Source organism: Chenopodium quinoa, unplaced genomic scaffold, assembly GCF_001683475.1.
Source record: "Chenopodium quinoa cultivar QQ74 unplaced genomic scaffold, ASM168347v1, whole genome shotgun sequence".
In the NCBI taxonomy this organism is placed as follows: domain Eukaryota; kingdom Viridiplantae; phylum Streptophyta; class Magnoliopsida; order Caryophyllales; family Amaranthaceae; genus Chenopodium; species Chenopodium quinoa.
Window position 1 is genome coordinate 430,768 of NW_018743813.1, and position 21,994 is coordinate 452,761.

General features: G+C 31.6%; 2 protein-coding genes across 4 annotated transcripts in view; one reads left to right on the forward strand and one right to left on the reverse strand.

Annotated features, from left to right (window-relative positions):
* Positions 1-1,143: 1,143 nt before the first annotated feature.
* LOC110685436 (histone chaperone ASF1-like) lies at positions 1,144-3,200 on the reverse strand. Its single transcript, XM_021861962.1, has 5 exons — positions 3,197-3,200; positions 2,669-3,012; positions 1,528-1,683; positions 1,235-1,432; positions 1,144-1,149 (listed from the first exon to the last, which is right to left on the reverse strand). The coding sequence occupies exons 1-5, from the start codon at positions 3,198-3,200 to the stop codon at positions 1,144-1,146; spliced, it is 708 nt and encodes a 235-aa protein (XP_021717654.1).
* Positions 3,201-7,483: 4,283 nt separating this feature from the next.
* Positions 7,484-21,994, forward strand: part of LOC110685419 (obg-like ATPase 1) — a 40,482-nt gene continuing 25,971 nt past the window's right edge. Inside the window, exons 1-5 of one of the 3 annotated variants that reach the window (XM_021861947.1) lie at positions 7,484-7,641; positions 7,853-7,961; positions 8,542-8,709; positions 18,500-18,623; positions 20,800-20,891. In XM_021861947.1, the coding sequence (XP_021717639.1) occupies positions 7,875-7,961; positions 8,542-8,709; positions 18,500-18,623; positions 20,800-20,891 (471 nt within the window). In that variant the 5' untranslated portion in view covers positions 7,484-7,641; positions 7,853-7,874. Of the gene's footprint in view, positions 7,642-7,834; positions 7,962-8,541; positions 8,710-18,499; positions 18,624-20,799; positions 20,892-21,994 lie in introns of all 3 variants that reach the window. The other 2 variants (XM_021861948.1, XM_021861949.1) reach the window with 2 other exon arrangements.

A 21,994-nucleotide genomic window follows, 5' to 3' on the forward strand; every position in this document is an offset into this window, starting at 1 on the left:
AATTGTGATGTGAGATAGAATCAAATAGCAATTACAACATTCATACAGAGAAGAGCAGAAAGACTCCTTGTCAGCACATTCACACAAAACAATCTAAACCAATATTATCTTCTAAAACTAAGAGTTCTGCACCCGAATTAGAAATCAAGGGCTACCAAAATCAACTCTTTTAAATTATCTACAAACTCAACAAACAACTGATGTGTAAAGCAAATTAACTTTACAAATTTGGATCCTTTTTCAACCAGTATCTTGCATTGATTAGGCCTCACACTCTAATTATCAAGCATTCATTTTTAGCATTACCTATCAACAAAACTTTTCATTAAGCTTAACACTCTAAACTCCTTGTCTAACTTATAGCTTCTGACTACTGCAATCAGACAACGGAAAGAGGAGCCTAAGTTGAAGATATTAACACCTTTGACAAGTTATTTTAAAGACAACTAAACAGTAATGTTTTAAATGTCATAAAAACAACCTAAATGTTTGAAATGATTTTAATATTTCACTAAGTTTTTTTTTCCTGATTTGTGCATGAATTTAGATTACTGTCCTATATGTGATTTTACTCATATTTTCTAGCCTTAAACTCTGAAAACTAGCAAACTAACAAGCCACAGTATATACCATTCAGACATAAATTTTCTGATATTATACTCTCTAAACACCTTGATATTTAGCATTTCCAAGTTATTACTCGTCACTAACCAACTCTGCCATCTTCCCCTAGATATCTTAATTGCATTCTAAATTATCACTATATCCCTCCCTCTCTCTATCTTAGAACCTCTTTTTTCTCTTAAATCATCACTACATCCCTCCCTTACTTTATCTCACAACCTTTTTTTTCCTCCTTTATAAATTTCTTTTTCTTGAAATCACTAAATTATACATTTCTTCCTTTGTATATCTCAAAAAACTCCTGAATATGGACAAAAAGACAAATACAACAATATAGGTAGTGAAAATTTTAAAAATGAAATATTTGATTAATAAATGTAGAAAAATTTCAAACAAAACTAAAAACAATAAACATCAAGTCATGTAAAACTTAAGCTTTACAAAACTATATAAACAAAAATACCAAAATCATTAAAAATCTTAAATTTATTAAATCATCAGATATAACAAGTTCAACACTCATGCCTACAATATTAATACATCAAGAATCAGTACTCAGTTGTAAATTTATATATAAAACAATAGGATTCCGCTACAAAAGCTCAATTACAGCACCTTCATCAATCTGAACTTCGTACTCATCGATCATTGCATCAACTCCATCCTTAATAAAACATTGCACCATTCTTCCATCGTAAGTCTTTATCATCAATTTGGCTTTGAACTCTGTATGATAAAGTCGCATCACAACATCAGTCGTTTTCCTAAGTTTACAAAAATGCTCTCTAGCAAAATCCAATGGAACATTCTGCATCACAAAAACGTGTCATTGAAAAAAAATATATGATTGACTAAAACATAAACAAACTACATTATAAATTCAATTGTCCAAACAACACATACAATAATTCCATTTGAATGGTAGCACTCGGAAAATACAAAATGAAAATCTGCCCCTTCACAGCTAGCTGACACAATATTTGCCCAGGCATTCACCTCAATCATCGAAGACGACGAACCTTGAATCAGAGGCTTTCGCTCACGTTTTTTTTTACCATCCTTACCCAAAAAGACCACAAGACCAGAAAAAATATATAGAAGTATTCAATTTATATCCAGAATTTCAACTAACAATACAAGAGTTTAAGCATGAGTCAAACATGCAATTAATTATAATAACATCTCCAACATAAATATTTGACTTATGAACTCATGGAACCTGATCACACTCATCTAAAGGCATAAATGTAAGAGTTTTTGATTCAAACTTTGTAGATTGATGAAACTTAATCAAAAGACCTGAAATTTAGGAAAAGACCCATTTTTTTCAAAGGCTGACATTCTATACCTAGCATCAAGTTCCATGGATCCAACATTAAAAGTCAGACAAAAACATGCTACAAATATTAACCTTTCAAAGCTTTTATAACTTAGTTTCTCTAGAAGCATGTATAGCATTAGACAACCTTTGAATTGTGTCACCACTAAAATTTCTGATCCAACACTTAAGAGTGCTCAAATAGTCTAAAGTTATTAAAGCTTCTACCACTCCGCCACAATAGTTAAGTTAGACCTCATTTTTTATTCCCTCGACACTCTCATCAGTATTTTCAAGATAGTTAATCACAACATAAATTTGCTTGAAATGCAAAATGATCCTAATAAGCCATACAAGTTCAAAACAACAAATCTTTTGGAAGAAAAATAATAGTATTCCATGACAAAACCAATAACACATCTCAAAATACTATCACAACACACAATGTTACAAAAGATTCATATATTATTTTTAAAACAAAGAAACAGAACAAAACAGAACTCCAAAAACAATAATCTGAATATTAACCATATTTCATTTACTAGAATTTTCAATTACAACCTACTACCTAATAAAGCTATATAGATTTACATCTAATAAACTAAAAAGATACTAACAACTTCAAACTAATACAAAAAACTATAATCTAAACTTCAAAAGCTTGCCAAAAAAAACCCCCTAAACAAACTACTACCCGAACTACTAGGGCGAGGGAAACTTGAATACTTCCGAATCTACATTGGAATCCCCGGGAGAGTAATGATATATGTTATCTCCAAAATCATCCTCGGAATCTACATTAAACTCCCCAGGATCCACTTCTTGTCCCTCATCATCATCATCCCCTGCCTCTTCTTCAAACACTTCCCCTTGAACCTGCTCTTCTTGAGGCTCACCCTCCTCGTCCTCTTCATCTTCTTCTTCCTCATCTTGTGCCTCATCCTCATCTCCTTCCTCATCTTCTTCCTGTTGCTCTTCTACTTCATGCTGAACTTCCTCATGAACCACTGGTGGTTCCTGTGGTTCCTGATGAACCACCAAAGCAGCCTGATCAGCACCTTCCCCTTGCACTGTAATCCCCCGTATTTTTAAATATTTTATAAATGAAAATTTATTTTATTTATAATATTTATGTGTTATTTTTCATAATTTAATTTCAAAAGTTTCAAATTATTAATTTGGGTCGAAAATTATTTGAAAAATTATTTTATGCACCTTTATTCTACAATTTTTGACCAATCACACAAGCCTAACCCATTTTCTTACTTAATCGACCCATTATTTTTATGAGGCCCAATCTTTCTTTTTACCCTACAATAATTCTCTCCAATAAATACCCCATGAATCTCCAAAAATTTCTCACACAAAAAGGTTAGTCTTATTTTCATCCTCCTTTGTTTCATTATTTTGCTTAATGTTAATGTTAATTGTTTTGGGTTTTGATTTTAGTATAAAGATTATATTTTTAGTATCAAATTATATTTTAATGGTATAAAGATTATAAATTTCAGATTATATTTATGTTATAAATTTCATACTTTATGAATTATAAACCTAGGGTTTCAATTTATAGAAAATCATGCATATTGATTTTAGGGTTTTTATGAACAATTGATTTAGGGCTTTTATAGTAATGATGTTTTGAAATTTTGGTGATTATAACTACCGATTAGTTTAACTTAATTCCAGATTATTTTGAACACGTAGATTCGTGTTTTAATTTTTAGATTTTCGTTCGTTAATATTAATCCCGTTTTAATCCCGATCAGATTTTGAACTCATTCGATTTTGATGAAAAGGTAGTGTTTTCCATGTGGAAACAACGTTTTAAGAAAGAATCACTACCAATGGTAGTGAGGGGAGCACTACCCTCTCGTGGCCAAATTCAGCCTCTAAATATGATTTTCGGGCAGTTTTTTATTTTAACGAAGTTTTTTTATAATTAAAATATTATCCTTGAGTTTGATTGATAAAATTAATTATGTTCAAAGTTAATTAAGCATAATTATATGTTTTTTATTGAAGTTTTAAGTGTTTTAAATAGTTTCTAAGAACTACTTTTGATGTTTTATAAAGAGGGTTTAATCACCCATTAAAAAGGGAGATTTTTAGGGGTTTTTATATAATTTTTAAATTTTTATTAGACTTTGAACTTGCTGTAATTTCATGTATAAGAGTGTATTTTAAGGTTTTTATGAAGAAAATTTAAAGAACTATATATAAGCCTTTAATTTTAACTAAAGGGAAGGTTTTAAAGTGTTGTTTGATTTGGCTTTTGAAGGTTTTAAAGTAAGTTAGTATTGCTGTAAATTTGATTGATTGGGTATTGATTGAGATGTTATTATTTGGCTTAGGAGAGAAGTTTATTGAAGGTGATTTCTAGTTAGTAAAGTGGCATACCAATTCGTTTGCTCAAGGTACGTACAAGTTACGAAACCTTTCTTTTAGGTGCATGTTTAAGGACGACGGATCGAGAACTTAGTATCATGTATAGGGATGATTGAGTTAAATTGTTTGGTTATACATTGTGAATTTCGTATGACGTGCACTATTTTATATTGCAAGTATTATTTGTGCTCTAATTATGCAAGGTGCGCTTAGAGGCAAAGGTATATGATCGGCGTAATGATTAATTTATTACTCATTCATGATTATGCAAGCAGGATGAGTAAAGGAAGAATTTAAGTCTTCTAAGACGAGGTTAAGGTTTTGGGGTGCCTTATGCACTCAAGGTGTTTATACACCGAGGTAGTAAAGGAATAAATAATAAATGTTGCTTGCCACTAATAGATCAAGAATTGAAATTAAAAAGTTGTTTTACTTGATTAAATTTGATATTGGATTGATTGTATTGTTATGCATATGAGTCATCACCAAGTCTAAACCTGTAAATCACGTAAAGTGCAAGATGGATGAGCAATAAAACTCTGGATTGGTGCACTTCTGGAGTAATGACAATCAGGGGTTGGGGTACATGGGGTATTAGCCGTGTACTTTTCTCGAGGCCGTCTGATCTACGAGTCTCTTATTTCAAATATTTTTCAAAACTAGGAGTTAGGTGAGATCTCATACTAACTACGGTCACGGATTCGCGCCCGTGGTCGTTGGATGTTTATTGATGTTTCCGAAAGGAGGCACGGGGTTTTTCTTTTATTGATGTTCCAAATGGAGCATGGGTTGGACAACCTTGTCTATTGCGTAATCCAATGAATAAAAATAATGATTTACCTATTATTAATTAATAGTGTCTTAGTAATATAAATAGTTGATTCGTGTGTTGAGTCTATAATTTAATGATGCATGATGATTGATTATTAGTAGCATGTTATGGATTTCTTAATTTATTTTGCAGCTTGTATGTACTCAGCTTTGCTGATTGCGTGCTTTATGTGTCTTTCTTTGGTCATGGCCTTCGCCTTTCAATGACCCTGTGACGATCCAATTTTTACAATTGTAATATTGGGGAGCAGAATTACCACAGGTTCTTACACATGCAGCATTCATCAGGGTTGTGGGATCTTGAGTAGAGAGTTGGTTGTTTGCATTTTATTTCTTTTGCAAGTTTGAATTTATTTTAATTCGATTTTATTCGACACTATTTCTTTTGGGTTTGAATTTATTTGAACACTGAATTTAATCACTTACTACTTTTATTGGGTTTTGAATAAGGGCCTTAATGGTTCCAAGTTGTATGACTTAATTTGGTTTCATACGTTGGTTTTGAAACTTATTTATAACTGATTTAGTTTTTCCGCTGCTATTTTCTGATAAAGCCTTAACGTTTGAACACGTGGCGGTAGCACGCCAGTAATTCTCTTGAATATTGTTCAGGGTCCTCACAGGTTTAAAGAGAGAATTATTGGGGTGTTACATACACCTCCTCAGAAACTCGACAAGGAACCTCTGCAATAAACTGAACATCCTCATCATCCGAGGAAAGCTCCATGTCAACAACCCCACCCTCGACATTAACCACCACACCAGACATCTCTCCTGCGACACCCACGAACCTAGACGCCTTTGACTTAGAACCAACTTCCACCTCACCATCACTACCACTAACAACTTCTATAACACCAACACAGTCACTATCAACCCTAACCCTCTTATGCCCTGATCTTTTTTTTTTTTTCAAAATCCTTAAGCTGAGCCATCTCAGCCTCCAACTCAGCCAACTCCCGCCGTAAAACATCACTTCTCTGGTCAGCCCTCTGTACGGACATGCAAATACGAATTCTCATGTTCGCTTGAAACATCAAGAAACTTTGACGAGGAACCACCATTAAAATCAACCATTTTCAGAGGAACTCAAAGGGTGTCTCTTTGAGATTGTTTTTAGGAAGAAGAATTTCACAAAGAAAACCGCTTAAAAAAAGAAATAAATAGCAAAATGAAACCCTTATGTCAATTTCGTGTCTCTTCATCTGCAATTTGCAACATTGAATTAGTGCCATTGAAAATCGTAATGCATGTTTCTTCTTATTCTGTTTGTAATAACACTGCAAACGTACTACACAATAATAAGAATGAGAGCATTCTAAAAATATATGTACAATCTAATTAGTACAAAATTAGCGTACTACAAAAATATCGTGCCGAAAAATCACTCGGTAACATAGACTTCTAAGTTTGAATGGTTCACTCAAAATTTTAAACTTTTTTCGTCTTTAAAAAAAAGGTACGAAAGTTTCCACTTACAACTAGCAAAATATTTACACACACTTTAAAATCACTCGATTTTTTTTTTGTTTTTTTTTTTATTTTTATTAAAGTAATCATAACTGATACGCACAACTTACTTACACAATACGAAGTATATATTTAACCAATACATCAAAATATCATTATTGTAAGATTGTAATACCACTTATTTTTATAAAAAAACATACTTTATTTCATTATACAATACAAATTATTCCTACGTTTAAAGGAAAACACTAAATTCTCAAAGTATATACAAAAATTAAAACTAAGAAAAACGATCAACAATATCAACACCCGATATTAACACTATCGCGTGCCTTGCGCGCAATGGGACAACTAGTATACTAAAAACTTGTAGGGGCCAATCAACAAAATAAGGGCCGCTGGTTTGGGCTACAGGGGCCGGGTTTCCACCAGCCCCCCTGTAGCTCCGCCCCTGATTTTAAATGTTTATCCAGGGCGTTCGTTAACAAACTTAAAATATAGTTTTATCACTATGGCTTTATTTGGTTCAATATTAGTAAAGGAAAAGAAGAGAAAGGATGGGAAGGGAAAAGAAAGGTGATTTTATTTTCCAATATTTGGTTGATGAAAGGAAATGAAAGGAAGAGAAAGAAAATTACTTTTATTTTTCTCTTTCCAGTCAAATTCCTCCAATTTTGGGAGGAAAGAAAAGCCAAAATTTTGTTAAGAGATTTTCCTCTCACTTCCCTTCCTTTCCTTTAGATTTTTATGTCATTTATTCAACCAAACATGGGAATATGATTAAAACAATTTCCTTTCTTTTCTTTTCCATCCCTTCAACCAAAAAGGGCCTAAAATACGATTTAATTCAATTTGGTTACAATTCGAATCAAGCTGCGTACAGCCCTAGTTTTAGGGGTTTAAAGCATCATAAAACATTCACATTCTGCAGCTTCAACGTTTTTCACTCTCTACCCTCCATTATACTCTTAGCGCCTCCGACGAACCAATCTACATTCTGCAACTTCGAGGTTTTTCACTCCCTCCCCTCTTCTTCTTCTCTCTTGCTCTATGTTGAAATCACTTTTGGTGTATCGATTAGTCAAAGCGATAACATATGAAGTTTACTCTGCTCACAAATTCGATATTGCTTTAACTTGACAAAATTATACGCACAAAATCATATTTGACAAATATATTATACTATCGTTATATATTGAATAGGTTGCTCTTAGTTTTCAGTTGCTATCCCATTGGAAGGAAGATGCCTCCAAAGTCCGCCAAATCGAAAGATGCCCCAGCCGAGCGACCCATTCTTGGCCGATTTTCTTCTCACCTTAAGATGGGAATTGTGAGACTTTTTTTTTCGTGTTCTTTATCGCCATTTTTTAACTTGCTTATTAATTATCTTCAATTGCATCTCTTCTTGCTGTATTCGATTCATTCCTGATGCTTCTTATTATTCTTTTTATTTTCAATGAAGTTTTTATTTATTTTTTATTTTTTTATTTTTTATTCTTTTATATGTTCTCGCTGTTGTTAATCTTTTCCACTGTAATTATGCTGTTTTTATTTTAAGGATTTTGATGCCCTTTTCAGATTTTATTAGCTGATTTTTAGTATTAATGTGACTTTGTATATAAAAACTAATTTCTTAAATTCTGAATTAAAGGATTTTCTAGATGGTTTCAAAATACTTAATGTAATTGATGGTGATTTAGTCGGCTGATGCAATGGTTTAAGTTCATGCGAAAATATAAGATATTTATCACCAAGATTCCCCCTGCTGAGTTAGAACTGCTGATAGAGTTCGCTTTAATCTGATTTCGTAACATTGTATACTTTATAGATCATTATGTCATTGTATGCTGGTTAGTTATTATCTTTTCATGGTTGTATTGCTGATGATATTGTTGATTTATTGTTTTTAGGTTGGGCTGCCAAATGTTGGCAAGTCGACTCTTTTCAATACGCTTACAAAACTGGCAATTCCAGCCGAAAATTTTCCATTTTGTACCATTGAACCTAATGAAGCCCGTGTTAATATTCCCGATGAACGATTTGATTGGCTTGTGCAATTGTTCAAGCCTAAGAGTGAGGTTTGTGGATAAAATGCTGTTCCCTGTAGGTTTTATTTTATGTTATGACCTTATTTATTGCTCTTTTTTATTCTTTTGACGTTTTTTATGATAATTTGCAATAATGGCCTATATGGTAAGAAGCCACATCAGGGTTGGATGTGTGAAGTTTCTCCTTGTGCTATTATGGGCAAGTTTACAAACATTATACCATACTGTGTTACTTGTTAGGGCATTTTTTGATCACGGGTAATACATTAAGGGAGTTTAAAAAGTCAAATTAAAAAAATGTAGGTGTGTTGAGGTGGTGATTAAGGGGATGAGGTTGTGGCCTAGGGAATAAGGTAGTGTTAGTATGTAGGAGAGGGAAGGAAGTTAGTAATTATTAGGGCAATAGTTTTCCATTCTCTTCTTTCTCATTACACTTTCATTACTCCATCCTCCTTACAATCAGATCTTATGACCTTTATTATAGTTTGTTTGAAAATTTTCAACTTATAATACATTATCTTTAATCCCAGCAAACCTTTATATTTAGTTGAGTGATCCATATACCCTTGGTCAATTGTTAAGGCTTTTTAATTTTCAATTTTTTTTCCTCTCATTTTAAGAATTACCAAGTTCCATCATTAATGTAAAGTTAACTAATTTAACGTCTCTAAGATGTATTTTAGCAAATCTTTTATGCGGTCATTTTTGTTTATTCTTTTTAAAATCATGACTTTAACTTTTACCTCCTTTAAAGCACAATTTTGATTCAACTACTTTAAATAATTATTTATTTTATTTACCACCTTAAAAAATGGAAACTTTTGATTTTGCCACCTGGTATCATCTTCATGGTAACATCTTCATGGACGGAAGTTGTTAATTGGTGGTAAAAACAAATGGTTTAAGGTAGTAATAACATTTAAAACATGTAAAGAGAGGGAGAAAGTATGACAAGGATTAATTATTGTGGAGCTGGAGGGTAAAGATTTTATAAGAGATGTCATAAATAAAATAAAACAAAGTGTGTAGAACATGAAAGAATGGCCTAAAACAAAAAGAATGTAGGGAGCACTACCTTAACTTTTTTTCTTTGAATTTGCCACCACTTTATAGTTTATTAGACAAATTGTAAGTAGTGACAATATCTTAACTTTACTCTCTCTTGACACATTCCCCATTTTTGCTCGTCCTACAATACTTGAAACATTACTAAAAATGGAATGAGACCACTAATAAAAAATATTTTTCCACATTTTCTTTCTCCTCACCTACTCCACTCCCACTCCACTCCCTCTCCACTTTGTTGTTTTCTTACTATATAAAAATACAAAAGAGAATCTTTTATACAATAAATAAATATATTAAATGGATCCACTTGTAGTTTTCTTAAACTAAGTGTCCACCCCAATGTCCCTATTATTATGAGACGGACGTAGTATCATTTTTAAGGTGGTAAAATACAAAAATATTTATAATAATAATAATGGGTAATAACACATCAAAATTATAATAATAACTAGTTTTGTGCCCCGTGCGATGCCCGGGTTGTTTATTGAATTGTAAGATAAATTTTTAATCTATATGTCAAATTTTAAAATATATCATTGATACAAAATTAGTTACAAAATGTTCAATTTAATACATTAAAAAAAATAGCAAAAAATAAATAAAATAAAATAAATGTTCGAAGCACGTTGGGTTGACCCGAACCCAAGACTTTGGGGAAGGGTTGAACATTTTTTGATTCGTAATCTGATTTGACTTAATCTGAGATGACTCATGACTCGACCCTAATTCACAGGTTTACAGAGTAATAAAATTCTATTTCGTATTAGATTGTAAAGTATATTATTTTATCATAAAATTCTATCCAAATAGAATTCTAAGCTAACTTTTTTATTTTACAAAATCTATTTAAATCTATCTAACGTGACACGACACCTGGCAAAAAGTTGAAACGCCAAGTGTCGTTGTCCCGTGACCTGGCTAAAAGTTTAGCTTTATGTATCAGTTATATGATTTGTACCTTTGAAATATTGGTATTCTATTGAAAATAAAACTCTAAACTAACAATTCTATCCTAAAATTCTATCCAAATAGAATCCTAAACTAATTTTTTATTGATGAACTCTATTTAAATCTATTCAACGTAGCGCGACACTTGGCGAAAAGTTAGAACGTGAAGTGTCGCTGCCTCTTGATCTGGCTAAAAGTTTAGCTTTATATATTTCTTTATGTAAACTATCCAACGTGACACGACACTTGGCTAAATTTAGAACGCCAAGTGTCGCTGTCTCGGACTGGCTAAAAGTTTAGCTTTATATATTTAACGACACTAACTTACACTAAGAAGATAGCTTTATAAAATCATTGATTCAAAATCTCGTTGGGTTGACCCGAACACAAAACTTTGGGTAAGGGTTGAACATTTCTTGGCCCATAACCTAAAGTGACCCGATCCTAATTGATAGGTTTACATAGTAATGATTATTAAGTATATTATTTTAAATAATTAGTATATCTATTACCTCCAATTTTTTTTTTAGTTGCAACTTTAAAATTATTTATAGCTCACAAATAATACCCCAAAGTTGCAACTTAAAAAAAATTGGAGGTAGTATTATAAATGGATGTTTTACATTTTGAACTACTTCTTTTGCTCCAAAAAATATTATGATATTAAAAATAAATTTATATAATAATTTTGAGAGTTATAATCTAAATTAACATATTTTTTGAATAAAATTATAATTCAATTTGCACATCTTAAATATTGGTATTTATGGAAAATAAAAGTCTAAATTAACAATTTTATCCTAAAATTCTATCCCAATTTGATTGAATAGAATTCTAAACTTATTTATTTATTTATTTTTTATCTTAGGAAATCTATCTAAATCTATACAACGTGGCGCGACACTTAGCGAAAAGTTGGAATGCTAAGTGTCACTGTCTCATGGCCCGGCGAAAAGTTACAAAATATATTTTTCAAATGTACGGAATATATTACTAATTTACTACGAATAGTGAAAGTTTTCTAATTTTCATTTGTTGAATTATAAATAGGAAAATATGTAATGAATGAGAAGTGCATATATCAATAAAATTAGTGATAATTGTGGAGAAAATAGGAAGAGAAATTAGTACTATTTTTTGCTTTACCCAAAATACCAATCACTTTTTAAGAATTACCAAAAATGCTATTGATAAAAATTGCATATTTGAAAACTAAAGATCAAGACAAAATGACTATGTATTAAAAAATTACTCGTAGACTCCATTTCCATTAGAAATCTCTAAAGTTTAAATAAGACAATTCTGGCAAACAAAAGAAAATGGAAAAATTGATGGGAATAATCCCACCTTTTGAGCGTCGGAGATTCATAATCCCACCTTTGGGATATTTTTAAATAATCCCACCTTTGTACCTAATCCACTCCTAATAGTCCCAACCGGTCATGTAACCTGTTATAACAAGTTACATGACACGTGGCAGTCTGTGATTGGTAAAAAAAATAAAAATAAAATAAAATAATTTTTTTGAAAAAAAAAATAATTTTTTTTGGAAAAAAAATTAATAATTAAAAACCAAACCCACCAATTCCAGCCACTATCCCGCCCCTGATTCCGATCCCCTGCAAAGCGTCTCCGAACCAAGCCCTCAGACACGACGCCGGCGAAGCGCCAGACCTTCCCCCTCCCCTGAACCACCTGAATCACCAACCCCCTCCCTCACCCACGATTCCATGAAACTCAGGCACGTTTAAACCACCACCACGCCTCCCTCCTCTTCACCTCGCCCCTTCCCCGTCGGATTCTGGGCGCCAAACCACCGTACACCTCCCTCCTCTTCACCTCGTCCCTTCCCCGTCCCGATTCAGCCTTCTTCTTCTAAGTCTGGTCTGGTGGGTTTCAATTTTTCGAAATCCCACCATTGGGGTTGGGTTGGTTGTCGTCGGCGTAGTTGTTCAGGGGAGGGGTAGTGGGTTCCGTCCCCTTCCTCCGTCCCAATCTCGGCTTCCCTCCCTTTTCCTCGGCTTCGATTCAGCCGAATTAGTGGGCTTTCGATTATTGAAGGTGGTTTTGGAATTGGTGGGTTTTTTATTTTTTGAAGGTGGTATTGGGGTTGGGTTAGCTGTGGTGGATTGCAGTACGTGGTGGTGGTTTTGGGTCTGGGTTGTGGGGTAGTGGTTTTGATTATGGGTTTGGATGGTGGTGGTTGTGGTGTGGCTGAGGTGGTGTTGTTTTTTTTTTTTTTTTTTTTGTTTTTACTTTTTTTTTTATTATTTTTTTCATTTTGGACAAATCAAATTATGACACGTGTAAAATTAACTTAATAAAAAAATTACCTCTTCAACCGGTTACTGGTCACCCGGGACTATTTTCAGCGGATTGATATTAAAGGTGGGATTATTAAAAAGAATCCCAAAGGTGGGATTATTAATCTCTGACGCTCAAAAGGTGAGATTATTCCCATCAATTTTTCCAAAGAAAATAGAGAAAGTATAACTATTTGCATAAACTCTAAAAAGTACCAATATTATTATTAGCCATTTACATGCCCACTATATAGTTTAAATTGTCCCAAAAGCTGATCAATTTCTAACTAATTTTGTATTAGAGATATATTTTGAAATTTGACGTATAGATTTAAAATTTATCTCAAAATCTAATAAACAACCTGGACATCGCACGATCCTTACTGTTTGTATGATTTCACTATAGCTAATTTTTTTTAATTTTCTTATCAATCATGTACAAACAAATCTGTAAGCGTTTTAGAAACATCACTTTTTTTCAAAGAGATAAGAAATCTTGGCCCGAGTAAACCATGTTCAACAAAGAACTTATAATTATCTTTAATATATTTCAACCAAACACTCTGAAAGGCCTGACCAGCATGTTCATTACATCACACAGTCTCTGAAAATTGCCCCAATCAGTACTAATGTCAATATATAAATTGTTTATGTTACTTGAACTTAACAGGGTGCGATGCCGGGGTTGTTTATTGAATTTTAAGATAAATTTTTAATCTATATATAAATTTTTAAAATAATATATCATTGATACAAAATTAGTTAGGAATTGATGTGATTTTGCTACGATTTGCTATCTAGTAGGCATGTAATGACTAATATTCTAATAATAATGTTGACGAAAATGTTCGATTTAATTTAATACAATTAAAAAAAATAAAAAATTGAACTTGACTCTTTACATAGTAATAAAATTCTATTAGATTGTGAAGTATATTATTTTAACCGATGAGTATGGATTATAAATGTATGTATTTTGCATTAAACTACTTCTTTCACTTCAAAAAATATAATGATATAAAAAATAAATTTATATGATAATTTAATCTTCAAATGTTTGACTTTAACATCATAATAGTTTTGTGCCCTGGGAGATGCTCGGTTGTTTATTAAGTTTTAAGATAATTTTTTTAATCTATGTATCAATTTAAAAATATATCATTGACACAAAATTAGTTAGCAATTGATATGCTTTTGTGACGATTGGCATGTAATGAATAATAATAATGTTGGTGAAAATGTTCGATTAAATACATGAAAAAAAATAACAAAAAAATAAATGTTCAAAGCCCTTTGGATTGACCCAAACCCAAAGCTTTGGGCAATGGCTGAACATTTTGTGACTTGTAACCTGAAGTGATCGGATTAGAGATGACTTATAATCCGACTCTAATTCTACAAAGTAATAAAATTCTATTAGATTGTGATGTATATTATTTTAACCGATTAGTATATATTATAAATGTATGTTTTACGATTTGAACTTCTTCTTTCGCTCCAAAAAATATTATGATATAAAAAATAAATTTTAATGATAATTTTTAGAAATTATAATCTAATAATTCTTTAAATAAAATTATAATTCAATTTGTATATCTGCAAAATTGTATTTTATCTAAAATAAAACTCTAAAATAACAATTTTATCTTAAAATTCTATCTATATAGAATTCTAAACTATTTTTTTTTATCTTATAAAGTCTATTTAAATTTATCCAACGTGGCGTGACACTTGCGAAAAATTAGAACGTCAAGTGTCGCTGTCTCGTGACCCGACTAAAAGTTTAGCTTTATATATTAGTTATATGATAATAGTTTATTATGTCACTTTATACTTTGATAGCTAAATGTTATAATTTTAATTAACCACTAGATAATATTTTAGTACACGGGTCTACTTATCTATCAATCGTACTACATCATAATAATCTCGTAAATAGGTCTTTTATCAGTCAATTATAGAATAATTTATATGATCTTATTTTTATGGATAATACTTTCGTACATAGGTCGTCCATTGGTCAATCAATCATAGAATTGTTAATTTGATCTTATTTTTATGGATAATACTTTCGTACATAGGTCGTCTATTGGTCAATCAATCATAGAATAGTTAATTTGATTTTATTCTTTAGGGATAATATTGTTGTACATAGGTCGTATAATGAAAAAAATCATTCACAAATAGTTAATTTGATCTAATTCTTTAAAGATTATACTTTATTATCGTGTGGAGCTCATCTATTAATCAATCAATCATATAATATATACTACGTAGTTAATTTGATTTTATTCTTTAGGGATAATATTATCGTACATAGATCGTATAATGAACAATCATTCATAGAATAGTTAATTTGATCTAATTCCTTAGTGATTATACTTTATTATCGTACGGAGGTCATCTATTAATCAATCAATCATATAGTATATAGTTGATTTGATTTTTATTCTTTACGGATAATAATTTTGTACTTAAGTCATCAATTGATCAATCAATCATAAAATAGTTAATTTGATCTTATTCTTTAGAGATAACACTCAACTTTCGTTCATAGTTCGTCTAGTGTTCAATCAATGATAGAATAGTTAATTTGATTTTATTCTGCATAATACATTACTTTCGTATGTACATAAGTCGTCTATTGATCCATTAATCATAGGGTATAATAATATTTAATTTATATATACTTTGATCTTATTCTTTAGGGATCATAATTTAAAACTTTGTATTTTGATAGTTGGTTTAGGATTTAAATGTAACTTCTAACAAGTTTGATTTAGAGTTTAGGGTTAGGGTTTAGGGTATAGAGTTTCTAACTTAATTCTTTATTAATTATGATTCATAACTATACTCCCTTACTGTGATGCTAGTTTCTTATAATATTTGATACTTCAATAAGTGTGCTTATGTTTATATTTTGATTAATTATAGAGCGATTTCCATGAATAATGTAAGAAGATAACAAAATTTCATAAATACGCTACATTTTAATAAAATTCCCTACGTACCGTCCACGTCAGTAAGTGTAATTATTATTATTATTATTTTGCCAAATTAATAACAAAACAACTAATTGAATTAACGGTTTCACGTAATACAAAACCGCTAATTAATTTAGTGGTTTATGTACTGTAATATATATTGATTGGCTTGCTCGAGTAAGTGGGTGAAAAAATAACCCGCTAATTTAATTAGCGGTTTCAAGCTGTTAATTCTTTTTAAAAAAAAAATCATGTTTACAAAAGATGACGTGGACCAGTGTTACCCGGAACGCGGGTTGATAGCGCGTTCCCCGTACCGGAACTTCCGTACCCAAACGCGGTACCGCTTTCCAGTTCGCGGTGGTTCGCGATCTAGTTCGTCGACGACGGAGAACCCAGTTGTAGTATGATCTAAGTTGTAGTCTAAGAGTGACAATTGGGTTGTCATTTGTTTATAATTTCGGGTATAATTGGAAGTTTAAAAGACTTTCAAGGTTTCATCAATGGAGGAAGGAGATGAAGAATCGTGGTATGGAAGAGTGATAAGACTAATAACTGATAAGAAAACAAGTTTAATAAAGATTGTGGACCCCTATGTCCTAATGTCCCCTTCTCTTATTTTTTTTTTCTTTTTTAATTGTCTACACAAATACACAGTAACTTTTTTTGTACTGTACTAGAAGGCCTACAGTCGTATAGCCATGGGAATTGAGCAATACATTAAATGCAATTTCCAGCTTTATCTTTTATTTTTTATTTTTTATTTTTAATGTATATATAATTAATTTATGGTAAATAGTGGAGAGTATCAATTATAAAATTATAAATTACAAAGCACTTATAAAACAAATGACCATACGTTCCGGGAACTCTAAAGGCTACGTTCCACGTTCTCGCACCCGCACCAAGTTTCGGAACGTCCCGCATTCCATGTAACATTGACGTGGACAGTAAGTCGGGAATTTTATTTAAATGTATCGTATTTATGGAATTTTATTCTTTTCTAACATTATCTAGGGAAATCACTCTTAATTATTTATTCATCTTCATACATAATTAATTAATAGAGAAAATTGATCAATAATTCTTTATTAAGTATTATTATAGTAGTATGTATTTTATCTTCGTAATATTTACTACTATAGTATTAGCTTTAATTTGTATATTCCTAAAAAAATATTAATTTGTAAGACTACACAATTATCCATGCCTTCTTTCCCAATGACGCAACCAAATACTATAAAAAAGTAAAGCTACAAGCTTAGAGTTGTACACACTAGTACATTGCACAAAGCCAATTTATGTACGATGTTTGGTATTCGACTATTCAATAGTACAAGTTACATTACTAAAGTACAGACTATTAAGTATTAAAATTACTAATCTCTTAAAAAAAGTAGTACCACTACTACCATTACATAACATTATTCTTTCAAAAAAAAAAAAAACAACAATTAAATATAACAAGAAAAGATAAAAAGATAGGGTCCACACTCCACAACTTTTTTACCGTGCATGTACCTTTTCATCTTATTCCTTCTATCCTTTCTTATCTTCCTCCATTAATATAAATCTTAAAAGCTTCGATTAAACCTGAAATTGTAGACAAAATACAGTTGCTAGTCCTTGCTACTCAAGAAAATTGAAGGTTCTTGCACCCACAAACGGGTACTCCATCAACGACGTTCCAGATCGCGCACCACAACGAACCGGGACGAGTCCGTACCGCGTTTTGGGACATACGACCTGGTACGGGGAACGCGCTGCTGTCCCGCGTTCCGTGTAACGTTGGTCTAGGGACTAGGGATGAATAATTATAGTTCTGAAAAGCCATATTAGAACCGACTATATGATGTGAGCAAGCATTGCCAACTCAAAAATAATTTATTGTTCCACCATAGTTGCATCAAATTGATGAAAAACCCATAACAAAAATAAAAGTATAGGAGGAGGAGGATCTTGTTGGTGTTAAATCCTTATAATTAGGTATAACCTCATTCCATTTACTAATACTTTTCCTCTATTTTTTTTTGTTGGCACGTTTAGCTCTTGGCACTATTCACATATTCTACTTTTACTAGCTTTAGTGATTATATGTATGTTTAATCTAGTGATTTGAAAACTTGTAGAATTGTCTCAATGTATATTTTTATAGCATCAAATTTTTAATTTTTTTACTGATTAAATGAAATATTAATTGTTGAACTCATTTGTTGGTAAATGTGAATTAAGAAATGAGGAAGTACTTCAGGAGTGCTTTTTAAACTAGATTTTAATCAATCATTGAGAAATTATATTATCTCTTTTGATTTAGTAGCTATAATACTTGATTATTTCTTTAGGAATTTGGCATTTAGCTATATTCATTGTTTGTTTTCTCTCTTTTCTCTTGCTCTCTATCTCACACACACACGCAATTTCACTTTGTAATGATTAGCTTAAAATTTTATACATTTGTTTCTTTTTCTTTTTTCCCTTTTATTGTGTTTCAATGTTCCCTATTTTGGTGTTGTTTAGGTATCAGCATTTTTGGAAATTCATGACATAGCCGGACTTGTTCGAGGTGCCCATCAAGGAGAAGGGTTGGGAAACAATTTCTTATCCCATATTCGTGCGGTGGATGGAATTTTTCATGTTCTACGTAAGATGTTAAGATTTTACACCTATATATGGAACAAGCATTTTGATGCTAGTATGAAGTCAAAGAGTATATATATATATATATATATATATATATATATATATATATATATATATATATATATATATGCGTTATCCCTATATTGAACTAGCGCTCTAGAACGTACTATATATCATCATGATATAGGGAATTTATCCTTTTGCTTCTGTTTTAGGTATTTGTCAGTCAAAATACTCTAAAGGGTGATTTGTTGCTTTATAAGATGCATCTGTAACCGTGATCCCTGTAATAAAATATGGCTCCCATATTGTTTCCACACTTTCCAGTACATGTTGCTGACTGTTCCTTCCCATGATATATGATGTCCTGTGAGCACCAAAAAAAAAAAAAAAGAAGTCATCACTTAAGTGCTAAAAACACTTGAAACTCTTTCTGAGACAGCCTTTGGATGCTTTGGAGGTGATTTCCAGTTTCCCATTGCCCTCCTTATTTCTTAAGTAAGGCCTTTTATGGACGTGATTTATTCGACTAAAATGGGGTTCCTAGTTTTTGGGGTTGTAATCCTCGTCTTGGAGGATTGGGTTTGGCTGTTTTATTGCGAAGTTTGGTCTGAGCTATATGATCTTCATAGGAATTATCAGTACACTGTTGGCAGAACCTGTTGCTTCCTACAGGATTCCAATCTTGTCCCTAGTTAGTTCTCTAAGTGGGTATCTAAGAGAAAAATGCCTTTTTAACTCCTTTTTAAAAGAACAGATCGATTGTTATTTTGATTTCTACCCCTAAAGGCCCTAACTAATGTAACCATCTACCCTTAATCATGTGGCTGTTTGGTAGTTTTTCTTTTTTCTTTTGTTCGGGAATATTTGTTTTAGGGAAAATATCCTTGACTTCCTTGGGAATTTAGTTTTTATGGATTATTGACCTTCTCATTCCGTAACTTCTCTGACGTGAGAGTATGAGTGGAAGTTAATACCTCCAGTGTTTTTTCTTGTAGATCCTTCTGATAAACCTGTAAAGCTTCATGTCTTCCTCGCTTTCTTTATCCTTTATTTGATTAGAAGGCTTAAACTATAATGAACATTTAGGTTTTGTTTGGATTGCCGCATTGGATAAGCTGAAACCATTTGACTGGTTCATCTGACATATTCTCTTGTATCTCATCCGTTAGATCCTTATTAATGTTGCATATTGTATTCTTATTATTAGCAGCTGGGTTGTGAAGAAGGCTAGAACCTTAAAGTAGGCCAAGGGTTCTGTTTTTAACGTTATGATTTTTGCACTTTATTAGCTAGAATAGTAAAATCTTGCAAAACTACAATCCTTCTAAGGCACTATGATGTATATAGAGTTTTTGCATTGTTTAAGGTATTATTTTACGTTAGAGGCGAATTTCTTTTTAATCCATCAAACATGCTTTTCTGCCTCCAGATTCTCTGTCCAATTAGGTGGTAGTAAGGATCAGAAGTTTGGTGGTAGTAAGGATCAGAAGTTTGGTGGTAGTAAGGATCAGAAGACTGTATAAGACTATAATTATGTTTGATGGGATAACAAATTAACAAGGCATGCCCACATAGTTAACTATAGAGCCATCGGGTAGGCTCTCATATCTCCTGTGGGATTGCATGTTCATCCTATGATCACATCCTTCACATGTTAAAAGTTATCTTGTATTTTCTTGTTCGGATTAGCAGCAGGATTAGGATGGTGTTCTTCCTCTTTTTCCTCTTTTTGCTACGCTTATACTTTCTCCATTTGTTTTTAGTTGATATATTTCCTTAGTCACATTTACCAATCCATAAATTCAATCATTACTATCTTTAATAACAAAGATTGAAAAAGTTTATATTTTGAAATTATTTATCAAGGTGAATCTAACAAGACCTCGTGTGACTATGCTTTTCATTCTGAAGTCACAACCGTCTCAACTAAAGCGACAAAAAAAGTATATAATTACCAAGTGTATTCATTGCCCTAAGTACAAAATTATTTTTAGTTTAGTTCAAAATAATGAAGCTTTGTAGTGACCAATTATACCTACTTATAAATGCAAGTTTATGATATATGAATACTAATCAATCTTCAGTATGTGGAGAGAGATTATAGAGGCATCAAACCTATAGTAGGGTGCCAAACTCAATTTCTAAACTGGTTGTTGGTTTTATTTTGTTGTTAGGTGCATTCGATGATCCTGATATAATTCATGTTGATGATATTGTGGATCCTGTGAGAGACTTGGAGACCATAAGCGAAGAACTAAGGCTGAAGGTATATTTTCTCAATCTTATCCGTCTTTTGTTGGTATTTTTGTTTGCTTTTGATTAAATTGGTTTTTGAGCTTCAAAGCTTCAATTCAATGCTTTTTAGGCATTTGGAAGCACTTTGCTTTTTATTACTGCATCTTATGTGAATTTTTTATGCATGCACTTTCTTGTTTTTGTTGTTGTTGTTGCCTTTTAAAGAATGATGTCAAATCTAACTGTTGTGTACTAAAGAAATATGAGCTATAATTTTTAACTCAGGAAGGGGAAGGATGTTATTCTCTAATAATATTTGATGTTAGCTGTTATGGATTTGTTTGAGCTATTGAACATGTATGCATTGGTAAACATATGGTTATGCCTAAACAGAGAGGATGAAAATGAGTCAATGGAATATTGGTCGATGGAATGTAAAGTTAATCATAAATAGTTAACACAATATTTAATACTCTAAATATATGAGATCTCTTTAACTCAACTTGGGGTATCTCTTTTGCTATATGGAACGGAGGGAGTATAATTAAAGATGTCAATGGTATAAAATGTACATTGGCTAGCATGAAAACTCCAATGTCGCAATTTTAAAAAAAAGGGATCAGACTAGCAGACCATATAATATTAGTTAGCTAAGATCAATATATATTGTAGATATAATATTCTAATTATTTGGCAAATCTGAGCATATATATTTTTTATTTGCTTTAGTTTATTTGTTTTTATTTGTAACATGACTTGCCTATTTGTGTTGAAGATTTTGGGCTTCGATTGTAATTTTTTGTGGACAATTTAGGAATTTTAGATGGACATTACTCCCTTCCCCCCTTCATTTATACTTCTTTTATTGATATTAGTTGTATTAATTCTCATTTCTCTAACTTTAATTTCAATTACGTAATTCTTATTAATAAATATGTTTGAAATTTATTGATTTGATATTCTGAAAGAGTATACACATAGAAGAATTAACTATGCGTTTCTTTAATCAAGCCAGGCTATATGAACCAAAAGTGATTATTCTGTAGTCATTCACAAAAATCTTCCTCCTCTATCCCTTACAATCTAATATTTCATTTTCATGCAAATTCATATGCTTCATATCCTTCCTAACTT